Here is a 25,048-nt window from a genome sequence, read left to right on the forward strand (position 1 = left end):
CAAGTTGCTAATTCGTGAGAGTTATTTCTAACGTAAACTATCAGGTTATGCTGAAACAATCTTGGACGAATACAAATTCTAGATGGATATTTATTCAGCTGCTAAACATGTCAAAGCACTCTAAGCGAGTTATTTAACCGCCTGGAGATTTTAGTTGGGCCACCTTTTATCCCTCCTGCCCTGATATTGTTATACATTTTATAGCTTAGAATACCAAAAGAATTTGTATCTGTGGGTAAGAAATGGGTTTCTTGACTGTATGGTGGCCAACTCATAGTAATGACTACTGCATAGCAGGTCTCCCCTTTTCTTACCGCTTGCTGAGGTAAGAACTTAAAATCATCAGATGGTTCGTTTGTAAAAAGGTTGCTGACGAATAAAAGTTACACGAGCGTTGGTATTGATGTGCTCTTGATAAATTAACAAAGACTCCCAACAGTCTAGATGAGTACACGCCGTGTTTTGGTCATTGTGTTTCGGTTGAAAGTCAGTGGGAACAAAGGTAAAAAAGTATTCCAGAGCACTGTGAATTCTTTTTTCAGACCGCTGATCTCAAGGGCTCTCCTTCTGCCGTGTTATGTGGGAAACAGCATTTTCTTACATTCATCTTTCTCCTTATTACTATAATCAAAATGACTTCTAATTGAAGGCCAATTCTGTCCCATTGAATGACATACAATTATTCTCTGGTCTCTTGTAATACCTCCCAATGGGTTCTCCGTTGGAGTGTTGCTCATCCTCAGTACTTTGCAAAGAGACATTAGTCATTCCTAAGGCACTCAACTGGTTTCTGACATCTGCACTATTCTACTCCAAGAGATTGAGGTTGTCAACTGCAAACCACTTTTGATGTGCTGAAGTTACCCCACGGTGCAGTTATTACCTCTGCAGAGGATTAGCAACTGCCTCAGGAAATTGCTGGATGCCATAAAGCACACTCAACATAACGGCATGTGATAATAATGGTGTTGGCAAATTAACGTGACTTTGAATATGTCTGTACTTTTCGAGAGCGGACTGTAATTAACAATGGCTAAAGAGTAATTCGCAAGAAAAATGTTCGGTTACCGTAAAGACACTGTGAAATACATGTTTTGGTGTGAAAGTCTCACCAGTGTATTGTGTACTTTTATTTAATGTAACTTGACAAAAAAAATGAATTTTTTTCTTATTAGTAGGAAAGCTCCCTCGGCCCGTTTTGATCCAATTGTCCTAGCAAGCAATTGATCTTTAATAACTTAATCAAACAAAACTCAATCAAATTAGTGATTGATTATTGCTCGTCTTGCCCTCCCTGCGAGACAATCTGGAAGGTTACTAAGGGAACATCCAGGTCTGTCACCACCTTAAATTAATCATTGAACTTCTAAAGATACAGAACTATAAGTGTTAACTTTGGTTGCACTATTTTTATTGCATACAATGTACCTTCAACATCACTGAGATAACATGATGGCAGAGATAACATGATGGCAGGCCCTCAAGAAAACTACCCAGACAGACTAAACATAACATTGGAAGGCCGATGGAGAGAAAAATGAAAAGTGAAACAAAAACTCGCAAGCAGATATCAAAGAAACAATGCTGACAAATAGGAGCGGAAGTCTGGCAGATCCCTTCGTTTATCTGACCAGCCTCAGCTGCCCCGTTGAATTTCAGCCGGCAGAAGCCAAATCATTTGCAAAATGGTCACCTACTTCAAGGTGAAACCACAACTGAGCTCTCAATTATTCCACACTGGCATAATACACAGGGGTACTGGAAGTAGAACAGAATTATGGGACGGATGGCCTCCTCACCTCCTGACCCCATCACCTTGATTAAAAACTTCCCAGATCACCTTGCTGAAACATCTGACAACCTGTTGCCCCCTGAAGAGAGCCCAAATTACAGGTTCAGTATTGACTTTTGCCCCCAGTGAGCTGGTCTTAGCGAGCTGCCAAAAAGACGGTTTTAATAACAGACAGTTGCAGTCATTTGGCTGTCACATTTTTTTCGAATTGGAAACTCATGAGTCTTTCATGGGGTTGTTGAATAAATGAGGAGAGTAGATTGAGTTGCCTACCGGGCAGGAATGGGCGGTGAAAGAAAAAGCTAAGCAGTCAAAAGCAAGCAACAAAGGGGAATCAGGTGGCTTTTCTTTTGTAGCAGCAGGACTCTAATAAATACTGTCTACTGTCTAATAAATACTGTATAGTATTTATTCTTTGCTGAAGCGCCTGCTTAACATCAAAGCAAACGCTGAAACCGCTCATGGGAACCACAGCAGACATAAGACCCAGCAGACCCCACCACTAGGAAACCAACCTTAGGAGAAAAGATTCTGCGAGTTGGAAATATTAATTAATATTGTTAATAATTAATATTGTTAATATTATTATTTTCAAGTCAGATTTTGGATAATCTGAAAGGGACCCAAGTATATTTGCCTGTATTTAATAAAAATAATCTATGCTATGATCTTGTAAAGCGTGCAAATTCTTGTCAAAATAAAGCGGCATGTATGATGTGGAATTATCGACCTTGATATAATACACATTAGAAACTGCCTCCCTGTCATGGGTTTATATTCCATATCAAAACACAAATCTCAAACGGCCTTTATTTTATCATCTCATTTTAGGCATTTGATGATTCCACTGTGTGAAAGTCACCACCAAGAGGAAATTGTGCCTGCGTACACCCGGCATTTCCGAAATGTCATTAAGCACAGGGATTTGGATGAGTGCAAGGAAGAACCAGTGGTGTGACTTTGTTTTCACGCTCAGTTTAAGAGACATGATTCGTCTCACAGTGTCACAATCCATCAGCCTGTTTCTGACCTGGAAATTTAAGCACATATCTAATACCTGAGGATTGAGCACAATGGATGTCTCCATTACTCCGAAGGCACTGAAACCTCAAGAATAGCTTTTCTCCTCGTCTTTTCTTCCTGTCTGTTCTTGAGTCAGAAGAAAAATGAGCATGCATTGATACAGCTTGGGGGGAAAAGGGAACATCAAAAGTCCCCATGGTGCCCTAAGCAAGGAAGCAGGGATGGGGAATGAAAAGGAATGGGAGAGAGATCCAAACTTAATGCAGAGCAGCACCACGTTTTATAAAAATGAGGCTGTCCTGCTAGTCTCCCTGGTCATTTCCCATAACCTTCAAAGGGTAACCTAATTTGCTCATGTTTTGCAGAGACACCCCAAAATAAAGTTATGTTGCATGTTACACCATTTTGAGGTTCACTAACTTCTCCTGTATTTTATGACTAATAATATGCAGCATAAATTATTCATATTTGTTATAAATATCTGAATATATGTGATCATTTACAAATGGTTGGTAAATGCTTATAAGCAAAACAAGTGAAAGAGTATACTGTAAATACATAGCAAACAAGTAATTAACACAGATATACATTATATTAAAGTACTTTACGCCCTGCATCATCATAAAAAATGTAAGCTTAACTTCCTGTGATGTTAGAAATATAAGTATTCTATATTTTTCACATACATCACTCTATAGATAATGCACTCATAATTCTACAATACTATGAATGAGTTTTCACAGCCATTTATCCCAGCAACAGAGTAGCAGTTCATGTGACATTGGTACAAACCAATGCTACCCAACACATGCATCTGTACTGCTAATTTAAAAATCAAGAAAAGACCATCATTTGTTTAAAAAGTCCATAGATTGTTTAATACAACATACCATATTTTCAACAATTCAACATCAACAAAATTTTGTTAATTAAAAAAAAAAAATCTGCATATTACGGTTATTGCACAGAACAATTTGAATGTATTTTCCATAGATTTATTTTTTTGTATCTTTTTTATTTTTTATTTTTTTTGTAAAAAGTTGGCTTGGACTAGATTTTTAATTTTAGCCTGGGGTCAAAATAAAAAAAGGAATAATAGGAACCAAAAGAAAACTGAATCCTGTGGTCACTCAGGATCAAAAAAGGCTAGGTACAGTAGCCACACTTTGAACAAAGAGAGCATTCATTATCAGCAGGAGGGAGAACCATGAGCCATGTACAAGGATTTTTTTTTTTCTTCTTCCTTGATGCAAAACGGATTACACCAAAGCTGCTTCGAATTGCTCCACGGGTGAAACCATCTGTGTCACTCCAACCATCTGCATATTCTGTCCAGACTTCCATCCCGTTGCTGCGCCGTCTGTAATGTCATCCATCATAAATAACTTTTCCTCACACGCTTTCTCAAAGCCAAGCTGTCCACAGTGTGAACTTGAAAAGGAAAGGCTGTGACCTCAGGTTCTATATGCAGGAATAACTAGGAGCGTACTATGCACAGTTCTTTTTCCCCTGACAAACATTGCACATATACTGGGAATAGCCAACCTGGAAATGATCCTGTAAAGTAGTATTTCCATGGCTTTAACGAGGGGAGCATCGCCATAAATAAATCTTTGATCTCGAAAAAACAGTCAAGAAACAATAACCAACAAAGAAATTATTCTACAGCTTGAGGAGCACATTATATCCCAAAAGTGTGGGCACCACAACTTTTATTCCTCACAATCATGTTGAGCAAAAAAATAACTCCTTTCATATTATTTTTTGAAAGGTTTTGTTGTACCAATGTATCAATGTCAATCATTTTTTTGGAAGGGTAAAGCCGCAGGATAGATGCTGTATTTATTCTTTTAACAGCAGCATCTCACATTGCCTTCTGCATCATGCCCCCCATCCATGTGAGGGCCCTGTATGGGTTACATATGAAAATTATGGATGAGCGACACTGATACTGTTGTCCTATACTGGGCGCAAAATATACTGGACGCAAAATGTTTCATTAAATAATTTCCCAATTGCTCAAATCGTGTTTGTCTATTCAAACAGTTGTATGAATTTGATTAATAGTAAAAGAGATGTATTTGTATATCACTCCGTGTATGCATTTACAGAGCACTTGCATTTGTTTATTCCACATTTCACGTTACATAATGACCGATGTAAACATTATTCATCATTGTACTTTCTTGTTTTGGATGTATTTGTGATGAATGATTCAAATCCAGTTTTATATAGTACACAGTATTCCTCGAAACATATTTGTGCCACACTATGTTAAGTATTTCTGCAAACTGCTGGGAGATGCCTCTTTTTATAAAATCAGGTATTGTGACACAGACATACTTTACATTTGATGGATTACAGCAACATTATTCATCACTTTAGGAAAGAAAACAGACCATTTGGAGCACATATAATAATGGTGAAGTTGTTTGAATGCATCAACTTTGTATAAATGTGCTCATCAACCCATATAAATCTCACTCTTAACTTGACATCTAACCTTGGCAGTAAAAAATAGAACAAACACTAAATTAAAGATACAGACACAAAACAGCTATGGCCAATCTATGGTCTGCCCCTCGTGTTTTTCTTTTCTGATATATGTTTCCCAGTATAAATCCACAGGAGAATGAACCGTTTATGAGAAATTTGACTTCCAATTAATGCCCTAAAGGCCTTGTAGGAGCCAACGATAGCTCATAGCGGTGGATGTGCTTTTGTTCCCTCTCATTTGTTTAAGTCAAGAACTGCCTTCCTTCCTAGTGCTTCATTCAAAAAAAAATTGTTAACAGACCAGGATCCACTGTTTTGTAATTGGGTAAAGAAAATGTCCTCTTTTCCATTTGTCTTGTTTTTGTTGTGTCCAAAACCAGCTCCGTTAAATCATTTTCATGTTAAACTTGCGAGGCGCATCCACCGTGCTGCTGCTCATGCCAGCGTCTGATTTACGTGGCACATACTCGATCTCAATGTTGTGCTTGGTGTTGCCTTTACCTCTGCTCCAAAGGAAGAGCAGCACCAGGCAAAACAAGACGACACCGAGAAAAGAGATGAAGCCCATTGTGGTGGCAATGATCAACGTCTTTATATCGAAGGGGAAAGGGGCGTTGGCTCTTGTACCGTTAGCACCGGTTTCTGCGGGCTGGTTGGAGATGAAGGCAAAGGTCTTGTTGGGCTGGTGTGGCCAGTCAGGCGAGTAGCTGTGAATGTGCAGGTGAGCAAGAGAGGTGTCGTTTCCTCCAGCGTTGCTAGCTATACACACATATGTACCATTGTCTTGAATCTGGGCATATCTGACCTCTAGGGTGCCATCCGGCAAGACAGAGAGCCTCCCGATGGTCTTGGTGGTGATGAACTTTTTCTGCGGGGACAGCCACATTATCAGTGGGGCGGGATCTCCATCTGCCTGGCAAGCAAAATGAACGATGGCTCCCTCGTCGACAAATTTCTGCTGGGATTTGCGATCTTTAATCCTGGACTTGCGACATGTGAAGTAGTTTGGCTGCAGGACATCCGGAAAGTCTTTGAATTCTTTGCCTTGGACAAACTCAGGGGAGGCGCAGGTAGGCTGCTGCCTGTTGAAGTTCAGTCTCCAGCGTCGCCGAAAAACCCATAACAGTCGGCAGTCGCAGGCCAGAGGGTTGTCATACAGGGCAAGGGTTTCGAGGTTTCCGACTGAATGGAAAGCAGACTCCTCCAAAGTAGTAAGAGAGTTTCCAGATACATTAAGAATCTTCAGGTAGTTCAGACCACGGAAAGAGTAGGGCTCAATCATTGCAAGTCTACCCCCGACCAGGTGAAATTCTTGCAGACGCAAGAGATCATGTAGCTTGTTCCCCTCAATGGTATGGATGGGGTTATATGAAAGATTTAGAAAGCGCAAATAAACCAAGTGCCGCAAGGCCACATAGGGAATTGTGGTCAGGTTGGCATTTGCAATGGTCAGGGAGGTCAGATTTAATCCATACAAGCAATTTGGAGTCATTGTATCTAGGTATGGCCAATTGGCTATTTCCAAGACTTTTAGCCGATAGAGCCTTTTGAAGGAATAATCCCGTATGACATTGATGTTGAGAAGGCGCAGCCTGAGCGTGATCAAACTGTGGAGGTGGGTAAAAGCATCTGTTGGCACAGAGGACAGGTTGCACTTCTCAAGACTCAGGTGCTCGAGGCTACTTAAGCCATGAAAAGCCCGGTGAGAGATGAAAACCAAGTCGTTATCACCCACCTCTAAAGATCGCAGGTTGTACAAATCCTGGAACATGTAGTCCAACAGGATGACGATCTTGTTCTCACTGATGTCCAGCTCTGTGAGATTGCTCAGGCCAGTGAAGACACCAAGTTGGATCAGCTTAAGCTTGTTGCTACGCAGACCCAATGTCCGCAAGCCGTAAAGGTTGTTGAAGGCTCCAGGTTCAATAGTGGAGATTGTATTTTCACTGAGCTCCAGGTGTTCCAGGTTAGGGAAGATGGCAAACTCGTCAGGGTTGATGGTTCTGATGCGGTTCTTGCTGAGGTCCAGCAGTTTTGTTTCTGCAGGAACGCCCTCTGGAACTGTCATGAGCTTCTTGCGGTGGCACATCACAGAGCGCTCTTGAACGTTGCACTCGCAGCGGGATGGACAGCCGGTGGTGGAGCCAGAGAGCACAGTACCCAGCATCAGGATCAGAATGGGCTGCCAACAAGCCACCAGGTAGCTGTGCCCAGTCGCTTCCCTGGCCGCCATCTTATCGGTTACCTACGCAAACACAGAAAAGAGGAAAAATATTTAGTTGTGAAATTACTACATCCACTTTTGCCATTTTTTTTTTAGACAAAAGGAATTTCCTCATACAAATAATGCTCTCATGAATCTAGCAATTTCATGCGTGGTGGAAGTGGAGCCAAGCAGTGTAAACGTACATTAAAACTATTGCCTTTGGCCATTTGGTTCATTTGGTTGGTTCAACAAAAATAAGTGTCAAAAAAGAGCCCCTGCTGGCGTGACACAATTCCGAACAGAACAGTGAATATGAATCCCGCTGTGATATTCATGCTTCACACACGAGATGAATAGAGGTGGCATGTGCTTCCATAAATGAGAGTGCTGACAGGTTTGAATTTTGCATCTAGCACTTTTCTGCACACAAGCTTCAATGGGTATTTCAAATGCAATTAACTGCTGTGAATGCACTGCGTTTTAGCAAACCTATATATGTGATATGAGAGAGGAAGAAATTATCTAAATGATTAGGGATTGGTATCGTTTGGTTTTTTTCCGATACCAGTGCCTAAACCGATACTTTTCTTTAAAAGAACGCAAAAAACACTGATTGAAACAAAAAAGAAAGGTTTTTTTAATGCCAAATTGAACAATATATTATTTACTAACAAAACTGTAAATAGAAATAAATAAACACTTGGCTTCAAACTATGGCTTTTTAACTTCAAACTATCAACAACATATCAATTATTTACAGTATACTTAGATTTCCCCCTCTGCAAGAGATTGTGTACCTATTGTTCACTGGAATTTGGGAAATATTAATAATTCAATTTTAGATGTATGCTCATTGTGCAGGAACTAAAATTGGATTGACGCCCCTTGTTTGTCTCGATTTGTTGACGTCATGATTGCAGCAGGTGCAACACAGACAAGCTGCATGAGGCACGAGAGTATATCGTTTTTCTACCGTCTGTGTAAATAAAGTTTTACATCGGCTCAGGCACCAAAAGCAAGCACCGAAATCTGCGTTACGTTTCAGTACAGTAGGTAGACCTACCAGTCGTATAGGAACCGGTACCCAACCCTATAAATGATACAAAAAAAAATAATCGAATCCCAACTAATGACACTGATGTGCATACATCTTGCACTATACACTCATTGTGCATGCTGTTGAGTGCTCAGCGACCCTCCCCCCGCCCCGGGATGGTGGCAAGCATGATGTATGAGCTGTTGCAAACTCTCGACTCGAGCAATCCTTTACGATAAAATATAGACCATACACCAACAGGGAATTGGATACAGAAAACTAAATACAGGGTTTTAGAGCAGAAAACAAACCTTTAAATTCGAATGCCATCTGTTAGCATGCCTCCACCCCTTCCACTAGCAATGTAATTAATAAATGATTGTGTCTTTTTAAAATGCGTCGTTGTTTTTAAACATCCATTATGGTACAATTTTTATTTTAAATAGAATAGAACGTGGGAGCATAATTGATGCTTTGATTTGATGATAATTATAAAATATTAGGCTTGAGTATAAAGTAGATTAAATTAAGATATATATTTTCATTTTTTATTGAAATCATTTTTATTTACGTAAACCAAACAATTTTTTCTAGTTTCTCTAGCTTACCATCCCTAGTGTTAAAGGAAATGATTTTCAACATTAAAGCATGTACAGTTGGATTCAAATTCTTAATGCATTAAAAGACTTAATGCAAATGTGCAAGAAAAGAAAAGTAGAAACCATGTCATTCACATCCATTTCACACTCACAAAGACATGCCTCTGGGGACACTTGTCTATGAATCAGGAGTCAGGAAACATTTATTGCCATAATATGTCAGACATACAAGGAATTTGACTTGGCGGTTGGTGCGTAACAGCAGACAGTACGACAATGGACGACAAGACAACAGTGCAGGAGGAATCAAATAAAATATAAGGCTATGGGTTAGTTTAAAAATAAAGGAATAAAAGTTTTAAAAGTTTAAACTATTTAAAAATGTAAAATGTTGACAAAATATGTACGGCTTTAAATTTGCTTTTAATATTAGATAGCAATGTGTAGCATTTGTTAAGAAGGATAGTGCACACGTTGGCCCTTCACTTGATTTCATGGACCATATCACACAGGACAGACAGGGACTGTAGAGTAAAGTGGAAAATATCTCTGACATTATGGTTGTATGATTGTTGACAGTTAATTACGGGGGGACATGTTACTCCAATTGTGGTCACAACCAATAACATTTTCCCACTAAACCCGCGGACGAACAGCATCACACTCATCAAAAGATGATTCATGGATTAGAATTACTTGACTCAATTTCTTATTTCCTCTGAGGTCGAAGTTCAGATTGGAGATTTGATGATACGATCTATAATCAAGTGAAACCAAGAGATGATGCAGCTTTCTGCCTTCAGCCATTGTTAACCATTATTCCTTAACCCACATTGATCAGTGCTGAGGGCACTGAGATGGAGTGGTGTGGGGTCTGTGGATAGCATGATAAGACGCACAAGAAGGACCGGCCTTATCGCAAGTTCAATTCCATCCGTCACCATGTATCATGTGCCTATTGCATATTGGATATGTCATTGATATGCTATTATGTCCATCCCTATTACCACTGACACGGAAACCCAATTAAGAAAATGATAAAATCATAATCCCCCGTTGCTCAAAGTCTGCAAACTGCAACTTCAGCCGGTTGTGGACCCCAGTCTGGCCTCTCAATGAGTGCTCAAACAACCCTTCAAAACAAGGTAGCTCTGATGCTTATGGCTTCAGCAGCAAATAAGGGAAACAAGTGAAGACAGCAACACATTAAGATGAAGAATGACATCGAGTGAACATTTGCGGCACTGTTTTGTTAATGATCTGGTGTTATCCTTCCTTACCAGGCATGTAGTCTGAATACAGTTCTTCATACCAATCAGCGTGCGAGTGAGCGCCCGGAGAATTACATTAATCGAGGTGAAGTGAGAGGGGGCGTGCTTCAAGAAAAGGATGCGGTGGAGGAGACGAATGACGTTGGCGCTGAATAAATTAGGACCCACTAGTAGAAAAATGTAACGTTTTGAGTCCAAATCTAATTGCTATTGCCTGTTACAGTTGCAGTTTTACATTAGATCAAGCCACCGTTTATTATTTAGTTATCTACAAGAAGCACAATCAAAACGATGTCAGAACAGGTATTGTAACTACACACGCATCCCCCAAAGCTTTCGTCTGCCTGTCGCAAGACATCACTCCTGAGCCTTGTCAAACACCTTGATTAAATACCTGTAAGCTTCTGGGAAATCCCTAAGATAATGCTGAAGTTAACTCTAGCACAAAGTGTTAAAAGCCTTTAAAGCCCATTCCTGCTTGGTCAGCTGGAGGGCAAATCCCTAATGGACCCAGCTGCGAGAATTGATGCACTTGTTACTGTTTACATGGCCTAGGACAGTTGTGTTGTAAGCATTTGGCACAATTATCAATATCCCCCGTAGTGGGGCAGTGTGCCTATTTTTTGTGTTAATTTCTAATACACTAACATTATTTTCAGTTATTGCTATATACTATATAAGATTCTTAATGGTTGATTCTGTTTAAAAAATAGCGGGTTGACATAGATTGACAACCACACTTTGGCTAAACCCAACCGAACCAGGCGAGTGTGAACTTTCAAAGTGCTGTAATGTCGCCGGGATGAATTTGGAGGGAAAGGTTACCCTCGTGTCATTGAGAATCTGAGCTGCCTGGTGAGATTGGACGCTGTGGTTGTGCCTGTGAAATGGCGGGGCTTAAATGTAAGCCGACGCCCGACAGATGGACGGCAAAGCCCTAATCCGGGCGAAGAAGCCGGCCGCTGCAACAAGGTACAGAATTCCAATCGAGGGGCCAGCTGTTGTGCTGAACTCTGCCATGACACCTGTTGACATGTTCCTCCTGAACTTCAACTCCAAAAGGGGTCAAATGATGTTTGTGTGAAGGTTCTCTGCTCACTGATGTCTAATCCCACCACACAGCCACCAAGTAATTGAATTAGGGAGGTTTATATCTAACAAGGCACTCGTCGATAGTCTTTTATGTGCAGCTCTCGATAATGCAGATATCTGCACAGACTATATAACATCCAACATAATATTCAAAATATTCAGCAACACTTCAATCCTTTTGTATCTCTTGTTGCAAACGCAACAATGAAACTCAACTTCATCAAGATTACTTGCAAATTTTCTTCAAAGGTACCCACATACTTGACATTTAAGGATTTGTTAAAAAAGGTCTGCTTATGTCTGAAACAGAGCATCTAACTTTAGACTTTTAAGGGTTCATAAGCCTAAAACCATGTGGACTGCTGACCACATGGTTTTAGGCTTGTGACCATTTGCTGTGACTATTGAGAGTTCTAGGTTGTGCTCATTTAGAGTTATAACCATAGGTTAACTGGTTTTGGTTGAATTTAGACTATATTTATGTTTGCAAATGACATATATTGGACTTATCTTAAGTGGGATTTCACTTCATCTATATAGGCTTACTGTCAAATTTTCACGTGTTGATGATAGTGGCATTCATTTCGATCTGTAGTCTAATCCAGTGGTCCCCAACCTTTTTTACCTAACGGACCGTTTTTATGTCAGACAATATTTCGCGGACCGGGCAAGAAGGTCTGGCGAAATAACGGGGCGGTAGTAGATGTTGCGGGTGGACCGACAGATGGGGGGTGGGGGGGGGTAGGGGTGTAGTAGTCGCGCACTCATGTTCGCTGGTGGGCGAAACTGCCGTGCACGGTAGGAGAACAATTGTAAACGTGAAGAAAAGCGCTTGGTGATGCTTGGGAAATATGCCAAGAGAGACGACCGCACATAATTAGGAGAGAATCCGGTCAATTTTCAAAATAGAAAAAAAACCAAAATCTTTCTGTGGTGCGGTCTGGACCGGCCGGCCCACCGGGGATCACTGTTCTAATCATTTTGGTAACTCTGAATACATTACAAATGTGTCCTATGCTGCTGATTTGGCTGAGCTCTTTACCGACGTGGCTGTGTTATATTTGAAAGAGGTCCTGTGTTTCCTTATACTTAAATTGAAATAAGATTTTAATTTATAATTTTATTTGCTGTTTTTAATTGTCTTTTAATTCCTGCATTTTACTTCACTTTATTGTATGAAATGTTATAATGTGAAGCACTTTGAGTCTGCCTTGTGTATGAAAAGTGCTATACAAATAAAATTGCCTTGCCTTGCCTTATACGGGGTTCCATCTTCATACAACTCATTGGCCTCGTCTCCCCGGCTCTGTTCAGAGAATCATGTTCATATTTGGTTCTCAAGGAGACATGTTTTTTCACAGAGAAAAAGCCTCCAGAATATCAGACTTTTATAAAGCGGATGCAAGATTTTGGAAGGACTCAGTAATCAGGACAACTTATGAGAACCCACTCTAAGAAAAAGAACTGGAAAAGGGATCATATTACTCCTGTAATAACTTCTCTGCACCGGCTCCCTGTTAAATCAAGAATAGATTTTAAGGTACTTCTCCTCACCTACAAGGCACTTGCTGGTGAGGCAGCGTCTTATCTTAAAGAGCTTGTAACACCTTATTGCCCTACAAGGCAGCTGCGCTCCATAGATGCTGGTTACTTGCTATTTTAAAAAGTAGGATGGGAGCCAGAGCCTTCAGTTATCAAGCTCCTATTTTGTGGAACCAGCTTCGACTTTCAGTTCGGGGGGCAGATTCGGCTCATTTAAGATAAAGGTTAAAACTCCTCTTTGATACTGCTTATAGTTAGGGCTGGCTCAGGTTAGCCCGGACCAGCCCTTAGTTAAGCTGCTACAGGCTTAGACTACCGGGGGACTTCTTAGGACACACCGAGCTCCTCTCTCACGCTCTCGTTCTACAATAATCCATGTTTTATTAATGCACATGACTAATTCAGCGTCTTTCCCGGAGTTGTTTGTGCTTTCTCCTCTAGCAGGTCTTCTTATATCGTAGTCCCTTCTGGACCGTGGTCCTGACACCTGCTGTGGTACACAGTGTGTGTACAGACTGAAAAAGCCCTCTGAGGCAAATTTGCGATTTTGGGCTGTACAAAATAAAATTAATTGATTTGAATTGTCCTTTCACAAGCCCCATCCCCCCAAAACCCAAACTCTTTGTCTGTTTGGGGTATAACACAACAACCTTTTACAATATCTACTGTATAATGTGTGTCAGTTGAATAATGTGGGTTTTAGAATAGCTTGTCTGCTTTACACACCTGATCGAGCTCATCATTTTAGCAGTTAATTATAATGCACCCTGCATGTCCACGGTAGCACAACATTATATCTTGCAAAAAAATAATAAATTAATTTCTCTAGCAATAATCTCTTTTTACCTTTTTTTATTTTAAGAAATTTGTCACATCTGCTGATATGATCCCGATTCAATGATGACAATTTGCTGATTCTAAAGCAAGACAACGATGAAACAAGTTCATTTCTACACTATCCATTCCTTCTGCTGAAACACATGCTGTGGCCGTACCTGACAAGGCTAAACACAGACATTTAGCCGGTTCAACTTGTGTACCTTGTTAACCGCATTGGTTAGGTGTGTAACAACTGCTGGCTGGCTCTATACCCAAAGTACAGCCGAGGTGATGGGAATGTCATTAGTGATGTTTACTGAGGTAATAAATCAAGTCAGAATTACTGTCATTTTCTCACAGACCATTTCACAAATAGACTTTTTGCAACCAGTTGCTGGGTGTTAGAATGCCGGCTTAAAACACTTAAACATTTCTCCACTGATATTGGGTAATAAATGAAAGTGGTGGATGACGATGGAGTCGGATGACAAGAGAGAGAATAACCAAAGTTTCCTATATATGCTTTTACATTGTGTGTGTGTGTGTGTGTGTTGTGGTGGCCCAGTCGGTGAGCAGTGCCCCACATGGCTAGAGACAGCCAGGTGAGGGCCACCAAGAGGCGTGGTAGTGGAGGGGCGGTACTACCCCAGGTGTCGCTGAGTTTCCCTCCCAGGTGTTGGTGATCACACAGGCAATCAGGAGCCTGTTTTAAGCCTCCGCCAAGAAGACACAGGGGGAGGGGGTGTGCGTGCGTGCAATATTAAAAAATGCCTGTACCAAATCCATAAACAAACTACATATAGTTACTTTAATATGTAGCAGGCGTGGTTCCTTTAATACTGTCGTATTAACTATGCAATACTGAGTAGATAACACTCGGCCGTATTTGTACAGAAGCTAAAGTACATTTTGAGTGAAAGCAACTCTGCTAGATCGTGAACAATGATTTCCTATTTCCCCCCCTAGGGCTAAAAGAAAATGCTTCACAGGCAGGAGGGCTGCTTCTTACACACACAGACACACACAGATGCTGTGGAAATATTCTGCCTGTCTGTGTGTTGCTTTGTCCCATATTGCGCCCCCCCCCCACCGACAGGCACTGAGGCCTGATCTTTTGGGTTTGGGACAACTTGCTGACACAGCCTTCAAGGCATTGCGGTGATTATGTCACGACGGTACGCGGTTACACGTGAACTGTTTTCCCGAACGCAGCCGGAGACAAAGGCCTTTGGTGCTCTTGAGGATCACTCGCTGCTACACTGGAAACGCTGACAACACGACAGACCCGGCTTTCGGTGAAGGGGGAGCGATAACCTATGGAGGTCACATAGGGGTGTATATTTCAGAATGGATGTGAACCTGTGAGGACTCCTGTCCAACCCTGGTGTTTCCCCCTCTGTGTCCCCAGTAGTGTCCTCAGAGTCCCGCCCAGTGCCGCGCCTTCCTCCATTGACACAGCTGTGTTATCCCAGCTTTCCTCGGCCCAGCTGTCAGTCAGTCCGTTAAACCACCCCGGTATCTCGGCTCTGTGAGTTCTATTGTTTCAGTCCTGTGTGATTCTGCTTGTTTTTCACTCTTGCCGTCCAGCGTAGAACCTCAGGTATTCACCTGGCTGAAGAGGTCGCCAGCTCGTTCCACGGAGATCAGCTGAGCACCTGCCTGCTCCTGTGTGGAGCCTCGGGTGTCACAGCCGAGCTCCCCTGCCTGCCTGCCTGTCACGCAGCGGCAGAATTACCCTTCGGAGTGATTACGGATCGGAGCACACGGTCGCGGCCCCGTCATCACGTGGCCGTGGCCACTGGTTTCCTTTTTTCAGCCACTCACAATTTACTTGTCTCCTGTTGCGTTTTTTGTCCTGCCGGAGAAAATAAATTCACCTGTTGGATTAAGAGAAACCTTGGTGGTCCTGCGTGTTTCATTTGGGTCCGTTTGCACATCGTAACAGAATCTAGCTGGTTCATTTCGAGATTGAGAGACCCAGTGAGATGCTTAATTAAGATTAAGAACCAATTTGCCAGAAACCTTTTCCAAGTTATTCTAGTTTCTAAATCCGAATCAAATTTGACTGATGACATGATGAAAAAGGCTCTCACATCTGCTGTAATGAGTTTTTCATAAGTTGCCTCATCGAACACAGACAACAGGTTTGATAAATGATCAATTATGTGATTCATTAATAAAAAGTTAGAATCAACATTGAGAAAATAATTTATCATTCAAATTAAATATTTGGTGGGGGTTTTGACTGGTTTTGACTGATTCAATGAAAGCAATCACTATTTGCACAACAAGATTCAGTTATCAACTGGTGAATCTGAACCAAAAGAATTACTTCGTAATTATTGAAATTCTCTTGAATTTGGACAGGTATCAAAGTTCAAATGTATCTCTTGGTATTAACAGACTTTAATATTGCTCAATGTTCCTACATCGGTTAATTTTTAATGAAAATGGCCCCAAACATTTTTCACTCTTCAAAGTTTGGCTTATGCAAAAATAAAAACTGTCCGTTTAACAACTAAAAGTCCAACATAATTCATATTTGTCTTTTATGACAAATGTTATTAAATATCATTGGATCCAAAATGAAAGTCTCAATACTTCTCTTGCCTATTGTACCCACAAGCTTCTCATAAGAGAATAAACACTGAAGACTCGTCATTATTGTAATGAATTCACAGGCTGTTGTTCAGAAAGTGAAGGACCCCCTTGTTTCCCCCCACGCAGCCACAAAAAACATTCCTCATGAGATCATCCATCTCTGTCAAACTAGTAATTGTCATGATTATTGAGTTAAACCGGTTATTTTCATTACCTTCTGTATGGATAGCTATGACAATATATTTTGTCATAGCAGTCGAAGTTCACATCCCCCAAAAGGAAGAACGTGGGGAATTCAGCCTCTGTCAACTCTCTCACGCATCCCTCCAGTATCTAAACTTCTTTAAATAATCCCCATTTTGGCTCCGAATTAATCATTCATGAGTGATGAGTTAATATTATGCAGCTAAATCAAACCTACCTCTTCCCTTGCACATAGACATTCGCTGAGAAATGCTGTCTGATTTCATTTAAGAATGACGCCACTTATGGAAATCAGAGCTGTTGAATTGAGAAATGATCTGTTTTTGAAAGGTGAAAATGTTAAAATTGCATATATAAGCTATTCTGAATATCTCTACTAAATTAATTCAATGGTGCCCGGGAGGTTAAAAGACCATTTTGCAAGAGGGATACTAAACATGTCGCTGTTCTCACTCAATTTGTGAGTGAATATGTTCTTCCTTTAGAGGAAGTGAGTGAATTTGACAGTGAGCTGTGCGCTGGTGGGCAGCGAGCTCTTACAGCGGCTTATGGAACCGCCACTATCTCAACTCGTCCATATATGTGCATAGCGTGAGGCGTGCAATTGTTCCTGAATCCACATGGAAACATGACTTGACTTTTCCTGATGACTCGGTTAAGCAGTATCTTATTGGGTGCGATGGGCACAGCGTGCATATTGTCTTTAATTGTGACTGGCATCCTCCCAGAGCTGCGAAGAAAATGTCCCCTTTGCTCAGCTGGCCCTGTAGCTCCCAGTGTGGCCTTTAAAAGGGAAATGAGCTGTAATTAGTAGATGGAGAGGTGACCCCCGACACAGAAAATGCCACACATGTGCTTTGGGTTCAGACGGGGGAACGATGCTGTCATCTGCTGCTGAGGAGGAAACAGAATAGATCCAAAACAACAGGGATGCTTTTGTGACGTCATCTTATCCCCACTACTCATATTTTGATGGAGCGACCCATATCTCTGTAAAAATGACCCTCTGTGAAATAAGACACGACAACAACGCAACCAAACACGTTTGTGTCAAGGCATCAAAAGCAATTGTACATAACTGAACTAAAAGATTATAGAAATGGTTCATGTCAAGTTGAGTACAATTGAAAGGAAAGTTTTTTTAATGTTTCGTGAACATAATGACTATCGGCTAATGCATATCATTGAGTTTCTAAGTCCTCTCTACATTTATTTTAGTCTAGGAGTCTTTATAACAACATTTTGTTCACGATTAAGTGAGTAAACTTTCATGTGCCTCGCAAGGCCGTCGGATCCTGAATGGCGACAACCTTCCTTTCAAGTGGGCACAATGGCGTTAAACGAACAAAAGCAACAATCAAGCCGCGGTCTCAAAGACCTTCCTCCAGCGCACGATGTACCACTTCGCATGTCTCCACTGCCACGTTTTCACAGACCAAAGAAAAAATAGAAGCCATTTAATCCCGATTGCAACATTGGGCCATTGTCTCATTCTAACCCTAACCCATTGCTAAAGTAGCCACTGAAGGAAGAGCAAATCAAAAAACAGTTTTAGCATTAGGAGAAAATGAATAAACATAAGATAAAAATATAACCGTACGCCTCTTGTAAGAAACTGCGTGAGCTGTGTCCCTCACGGATCACTGACACACGTTAGTGCTTTGTCCAAAATCAGTTGCATTAAACAAACAAAGCTCCGATGCAGATTCTGTTTCAGCACCACAACAAAACAAATGTTTTTTTGGTTTTCCTTTCTAATTTGATGTGAAACTGTCAAGAGGTCTGGTAGATTTGACCTTCCAAACCATTAACGATAGGTCGGCGGTACATCGCGGAGGCCTTTCCGTTCACCTGCTATTTAAATGGCGAGAGTACACGGGCACGTTTTTTAATGTGTTGACCCAGACTTTCATCTGCTGACTTTCGACACTAACTAACCCTATATTGACAATGGACCCAGAACAACGACGCATTTTAAATGCATGCAGTGTTTGTTCTCGCATTGCCAAACAGTGACTCAGGATCCCTACTTCAACAAAAATGAATCACCTTATTGTATATGCAAACAAAATGGCTTCTGTTGAGCCATGCAAACTGATGTAAATGAACCGTCCGAAGGCTACAGTCTGCTGAGTTATCGATTCAATTGCCTTCGTGCCGGTGAAATAGGCCGGGCCATTGACACTCACCAGCATTGAAAATAAATGAAGAAATAATGGGATTTGTTGCACTTTGCATCTGATATATAAGCTTAAGACAGATGTCTTTCCCAATTGAATATACTCACTTTTTTTTTCTTCTCCAAACTACGACAACTAATCAATAAATCCAGTAATTTCCACTTTTATCGTCAGTCATTTCATGACTACTATTACATAAATAAATAAAAAGCTCATGTTGACGCATTTTCTTTCCCTCCACAATTCATGGAGAGCGCAGCGACCCGGCACGAGAGTGCAGAGATAGGGGAGTTTAATCCATGTCCTGAGTGATTGCCCTGAAAGATGAAGTCTTAATTAGCCGGATAAAAGCCCACATCATGGCCCTATTGATACAGGCTGGGAAATGAGGACTAAGCAGAACAAAAAAACAGACTACAGTGTATAAGATGGCTGAGACGGCTTGGGAGACAGTCGCAAAGTAACTGCACTGGATGGGGGGGGGGGGTGGGCAGTTCACTCTGGTTCTTTAGAAAGGGGGGGGCAGGGGCATTGTCTCCTCTCTGAGCAATCCACCTGCTCCAAATTCTCTTATAAGAAGCTTATAGAAGAATGCTGACCTTCATATATAATCAAAGATTATGCAGAAGGAAAACAACAAGAGTTTTTCGGAGTACTTAAGCAATAGCACTCATGGGACATTCGAGCAATTAAAGGCAAAATGACTTGACTAAGCTGTCCTTGCATCCTCCCGTTCTCTATCTTGGGTTCCCTGTAGAATGAGAGGAGGTCATAAAGATAGTGAAAGGAATAGAATCACATCTCACTCGCTCTGCTTATCCAAGGGGTACTAGAGGAAGCGGAACCTCAGCTCTAGAAAGACAATCTAGGTATTCCGCATGCGACGCATGGATCAATGACAAGGTGACCCTGAGTAAAATGATGGCTTTAGGGTTGGCAAAGACACTGCAAATCCCTTGTCAACACTTGTGCACCCCTTGAAGAAGTTAGACAAATAATGCATCTGAATGTTGTCCCTAACTTCCTAACCCTAACCCTTTCAGCCTCGACCCTCAAAGCAATTGTGCAGCTTTAAAATATAACATTGTGGTACAGCTCGTACCAAAGGCCATCCAACCTCCCTCTGCAGAGCCAGGGCGGGAGATCCGTTCTGCCGCTTGTGCCTTAATTAATGAGGATGACCGACTTTTCCCTTTTTGTCCCGGTGGCGCGGTGATTTGGTTGTGGACACACATTCCATCTTTGACGTCTCATCACGTTAAGCTCATTGTGATGTTACTTGACATTTACAGAGGAGAAGTAACAGTGCCAAAACCCCGCTACCTGCGCAGAAAAACCTTTCCAGATTCCTTTATTTGTGCAGCGTGGATGATTCAACACAATGATATTTATGGACTTGACATGGGGCTGAAAGACCGGAAACTGTGGATCATCTTAACAAATTCATACCCGAGATCTAAAAAATAATTAAAGAGAATGGACAAACAATTTCACTGCAGTTTCAAATTCAGATGACATTTAAATGCTGGATTGTAACTGTCCCAATTAATGTTGTATATTAAGTGTTATTTCATTTTCATTTCAAAATAGCAAACATTCTTGCATCCTTCCGCTACTTTCCTTTGACATTCTGACCATAATTAAAAAAATGTTAGATTGTTCATTACTTTTTTTTCGTTACAAAAATGATGGTGGAATGCACATGATAAAAATTGCAAAAGAGCTGAATTATTGGCATTTGCATATATACCTCAGGACCAGGTTCATTGGGTTATGGAGGCAAGATTATTTTTAGGGCATGCCAATTAACTGAATCCATTACGTCCCATCAAAATCTATACCATAGTTCACTGCAAGGAACGCAAAACCATCATTTGCCTCCGTCACGGCAATAACATGCGGATTCACCTTGGAAAAGAGCCCCGTTATTGCAGAGATGCCAGGGTTAAATTGCCAGGACCATCCTCTCGGCCTCACATCAGCGCTCTACGGACCTGATCCCTCGCTCTCTCCTCCCGATTCCCAAAGGTTCTCCAACTACTTTGCACTTCTGTGGCCGCACGTCACTCGCCAGCGTCCAACAAGGTCAAATGCCATTTCGTTTTCTCGCCTTTGATCGCTGCCTGGTCTCTTACATCAGTCCCCACCTGTCACCACCGCCCCCCCCAGACCCACCCAAACACTCTCGCGCACACACACACACATAGACAATGTGACTGGCAGCAGCCAAAGTTAGAAGCTGTCTCTCAAGAGGCAATACACAAGTAGTCAATGAACTTGAACTCTCCCAACGTCAGAGATTTGCTTTTAGAGCAGGAAAAGAAAGTATCCAAGTAGACCAACAAAATGATTCTCATTCATTTACTAATTAAAATAGGATACACCTTGTCTAATATAGTTATGTATTTCATCAACAAATAACTCTTTAAAGAAAATATGTACTATAATACTTATTGATGTTAAAGAAGTAAAGACGTTCTATATATATATATATATATATATATATATATATATATATATATATATACTAGATATGGATATGGACTCTCAGGAGTTGCCAAATTGTCTTGCTGTATTTTGATGACATTTTAAATGAAACACGATTTTTGGATGCTCCTCACACTAAATATGCAAATTTGATACATTAGTTTGACAATGTAAACTAATGAAAGCGATTCGCCAATATATTTGGAAAATGCATTCGCATGAATGAGGATGTTTGGATAATATTCTAATTAATTATTTGTTGTGGCCTTGTTTGATTCAGGATTTCAATGCCTGCTGTTTTTTATGCTTCATGAACATGTTTCAGATTTAACAAGAACGCAGGTGGCCAAGTTGCAAGAACTCGTGCATTTTTCGCAGAATTAATGAAAGAGGACATTGCGTTTTTATGTCATATAATCTGCAAATCCAAACTTACATACTAGAGTGTTTATTTTCCAAGAAATAGGCGTATCCCACAATGCAAACTGAATTTGGCAATGACAATCAGTGACAGAGAACAAGCTCCCGTATTTCTCCAAGAACTCTGATGGCCATGTCTCTCTGCAGGTGAGATTTTTGCTGCTGCTTCGTGTCTAGCTAATAACGTCTCCTCATGCCACCCAGTCGGGTCGATAACCTGAAATCTGACCCCTTGTTTCCTCCGTGCACTTTAGCTCTTCTCCATCGACAGTATTAGCAGTTCTTTGTTACAATGTGCTGTCAATCCCCTCTCTCCCTCTCTTTGCGTTGTGACAGTGAGTGGGTGAAATAAAGCCAGAATGAGGGAGGCAAAAAGACAGACAGACGGACGGACAAGGCTTCTTGGGGAGTTAAACCGGAGAGAGTGAGAACGAGGGAGAGAGAGCAACAAAGAGGTGGAGAGAGTGAGCTTTTTGGGAATTGAAAGCCTTTTATATCTCAAAGCCAAGGCCCCTTGCATCACATGATGAATGGGTGCAGACGCCCAATGGATGAAAAGCACCTACACATATCTGACGAAAGGAGAGCATAATGGGCTTAAAGCACATTCAAATGTTTGAATGATCGGAGAACCCTTTAGTTCATGTATCACAGAGGGTAGCCTCTTTATACCGAGGCCGCATTCGAACGGGGGATCCATGGTCATAATGAATGCTAATGGAATTAGTGACTGTTAATGGCACTTTCTGAGTGCCAAACAAGTTCTTCTGATATTGCAGGAAACCTTCAGCAGATCCGACGTGAATGACAACTTTCCCTTCTAAGTAGATCCTTGGTCAGCCTACTACGCAGAGGGATTGAGAGCTGAGAGTGCTTGTGTGGTACGTAAACACTAGACTCTGTGAACTCTGGATCTCGACGAGGTATTCTAACAGCCATTAAATCAGGCAGGTGGGGCGGCAACACTTGTGGAGAATACCGTTGGCTCCATTGAAGTGTGGCTGTGTAAGTGGATCTTCTGTTGTTCCCCCAAATGGGTTTCCAGTTGCATCTAAGAATATTAATTGGGACAATTTACAATGTAAAAATAGTTGATTTGGACTATCGATTTTAAAAGAAAACTCATATTTGATGCCTCAGCAGTTTCTTCTCTCAAGCTGCCATTCTAAAGGCAGCAAATGCTGTCTTGTATGCCCAATGTACGTGCAAATTGTACAATCATCTGAAAGCTGGGTGTCTTAATTTAAGTCTGCCTGGCAACAAGGGCGGCAGCATAGACACCGGCTCGTCCCTATGCAGTGAATACTAATGTTCTTCTCCAGAGGGTTGGGGGGAGAACTTAGGTAAGCATACCAACACCTCCCCAACCCTTGACCCAAACTGTGTGCATCACCGATGCCTTTTTTTTTTAAACGATGGGTCCTTCAAGGGACTGAAGGTGGTTTATGTCAGGATGTTATTCCAACCGTGGCATTGATACAGAGCCTGCATATTTTGAATGTGCGTGTTTTAGAAGATCATTTTATTGAAAGCTGGAGATAAATTCAAGGATCTTCGAAATGCTGGCCATGATGAAGCAATGTTAGAATGAAATCCATATATATATACTGCATTTAGGTACAGACTGAGGAGGGTCGAGAGGCTCACAGCACAGTACTCTGGGCAAACTTTAGCCAAGAATTCACTTCTGCTCGCTGTTGCCATTTGAAAACATGTGGTAATCCAGCTTTTCTTTGTAGCCACTTTGATTTTTTACACAAGCATAAAAGGTGAAATTGCTCTCTCGAGGCACCCTTTGCAGAAACTCTCCAAAGACATTTTCACAACACTGTCAAGCAGATCAGGATTAGGTGCACATGTATGAGGTTGCATGGATCCTTTAAAAGTGAATGGTACAGGTTAATAGGAATGCATGGCATTCATTTAATAGACCTTTATCAAGGATCTCCTGCGATCTTGATTTGTCCCTTGAGGTGGTTTCAATAAACAGATTACTTTCATCAAACAGCCACTAATAATAAATAATAAAGTCACAGTAAATTGTGGATGTTATCATATAGCATCGACCATTAAGGAGCATTAGGGTTGTCACGATACCAAAATTATGACTTCGATACTATACCTGCCAAAATATTACGGTACCCGATACTTACGATACGATACCACAAATAGGATAATGGAATATATTTATCTATGATAATAAATAAAGTAATAAATAAAACATCTGTAAGGTTCCTTTTTTTTTACCTGGTATCTGTTTGACTGTCTGTGGGATAAAGAATGCTTTATTTACTTGCATAGTTTGATATTCTCACATTCATATTTCCTTAACTAAAAATAAAAAGGATTAGGTGAAGATCCACCCTCACTGGACTGTGTTAGGAAAGTTGTTGTCAAGCTAGCCAACAAAGCTACAGGCTGCCAACTCTCACGGTTTCCCCGTGTGACACGCGTGTTTCCATGTTTTCACACGCACTCACGCCACACATCCAATTTATTACGTTAAAAAAAAAAATCTGCGCTGGTTCATCTAAACGGCGCATTTATTTTTTTTTTTGAACTTTTTATTTATATTTTTTCACATGACAAAAACAAAAACATGGAACATTATCTGAGACTAGGGCTTGGAAAAAAAAAAAAAAAAAAAAAAAAAAAAAAAACATAATTATTATAAAGATATATACTGTGTACATACATGTATATCTTGCTGCATCTAATATGAATCCCTATATCTCAACAGACACAATACCACAATGTACAGCCATATCATTTATAAATTTAAATATTCTTTAACCATGTGCCATCTCCGGATAAAGAGGTCAGTTTTCAGTTGTAATGATGCAGTCATTTTTTCCATCAAATAAATCTGCTTCAGTCTCTGTTTCCATTCAGTAACGGTTGGTGATTTCACAGACCTCCAATTAACAGTAACGTTTTTTTGCGCAATTAACCGTAGTACACGTAAAATGTATCTTTGGTCAGCATTGAAAACATCCACTGATATAACACCCAATAAGAAGAACTGTACATTCGATGGTACTTCTCTTTTTACAATTTTCTCCATCTCCTCTTTGATATTTTTCCAGTACGTAAGGGTTATTGGACAGTCCCAAAATATGTGTGTATGGTCCCCTATTTTACCACATTGTCTCCAACATAAAGCTAGAGATGGGTCTTTTACAAAATTTGAAATAGCCAAAGGAGTATGAAAATAGCGTATTTTAACTTTCCAGTCAAATTCCTTCCATTGTTGGCTATTAATTCCCTTATGACATCTGTA

General features: G+C 40.8%; 1 protein-coding gene across 2 annotated transcripts in view; it reads right to left on the reverse strand.

Annotated features, from left to right (window-relative positions):
- Positions 1 to 3,666: 3,666 nt before the first annotated feature.
- Positions 3,667 to 25,048, reverse strand: part of lingo1a (leucine rich repeat and Ig domain containing 1a) — a 92,709-nt gene continuing 71,327 nt past the window's right edge. For both annotated transcript variants that reach the window (XM_040163078.2, XM_040163077.2), the window contains one exon: positions 3,667 to 7,556. In XM_040163078.2, the coding sequence (XP_040019012.1) occupies positions 5,697 to 7,544 (1,848 nt within the window). In that variant the 5' untranslated portion in view covers positions 7,545 to 7,556 and the 3' untranslated portion in view covers positions 3,667 to 5,696. The remainder of the gene's footprint in view (positions 7,557 to 25,048) is intronic.

The sequence above is a fragment of the Gasterosteus aculeatus genome, chromosome X, assembly GCF_964276395.1.
Source record: "Gasterosteus aculeatus chromosome X, fGasAcu3.hap1.1, whole genome shotgun sequence".
Taxonomy (NCBI): domain Eukaryota; kingdom Metazoa; phylum Chordata; class Actinopteri; order Perciformes; family Gasterosteidae; genus Gasterosteus; species Gasterosteus aculeatus.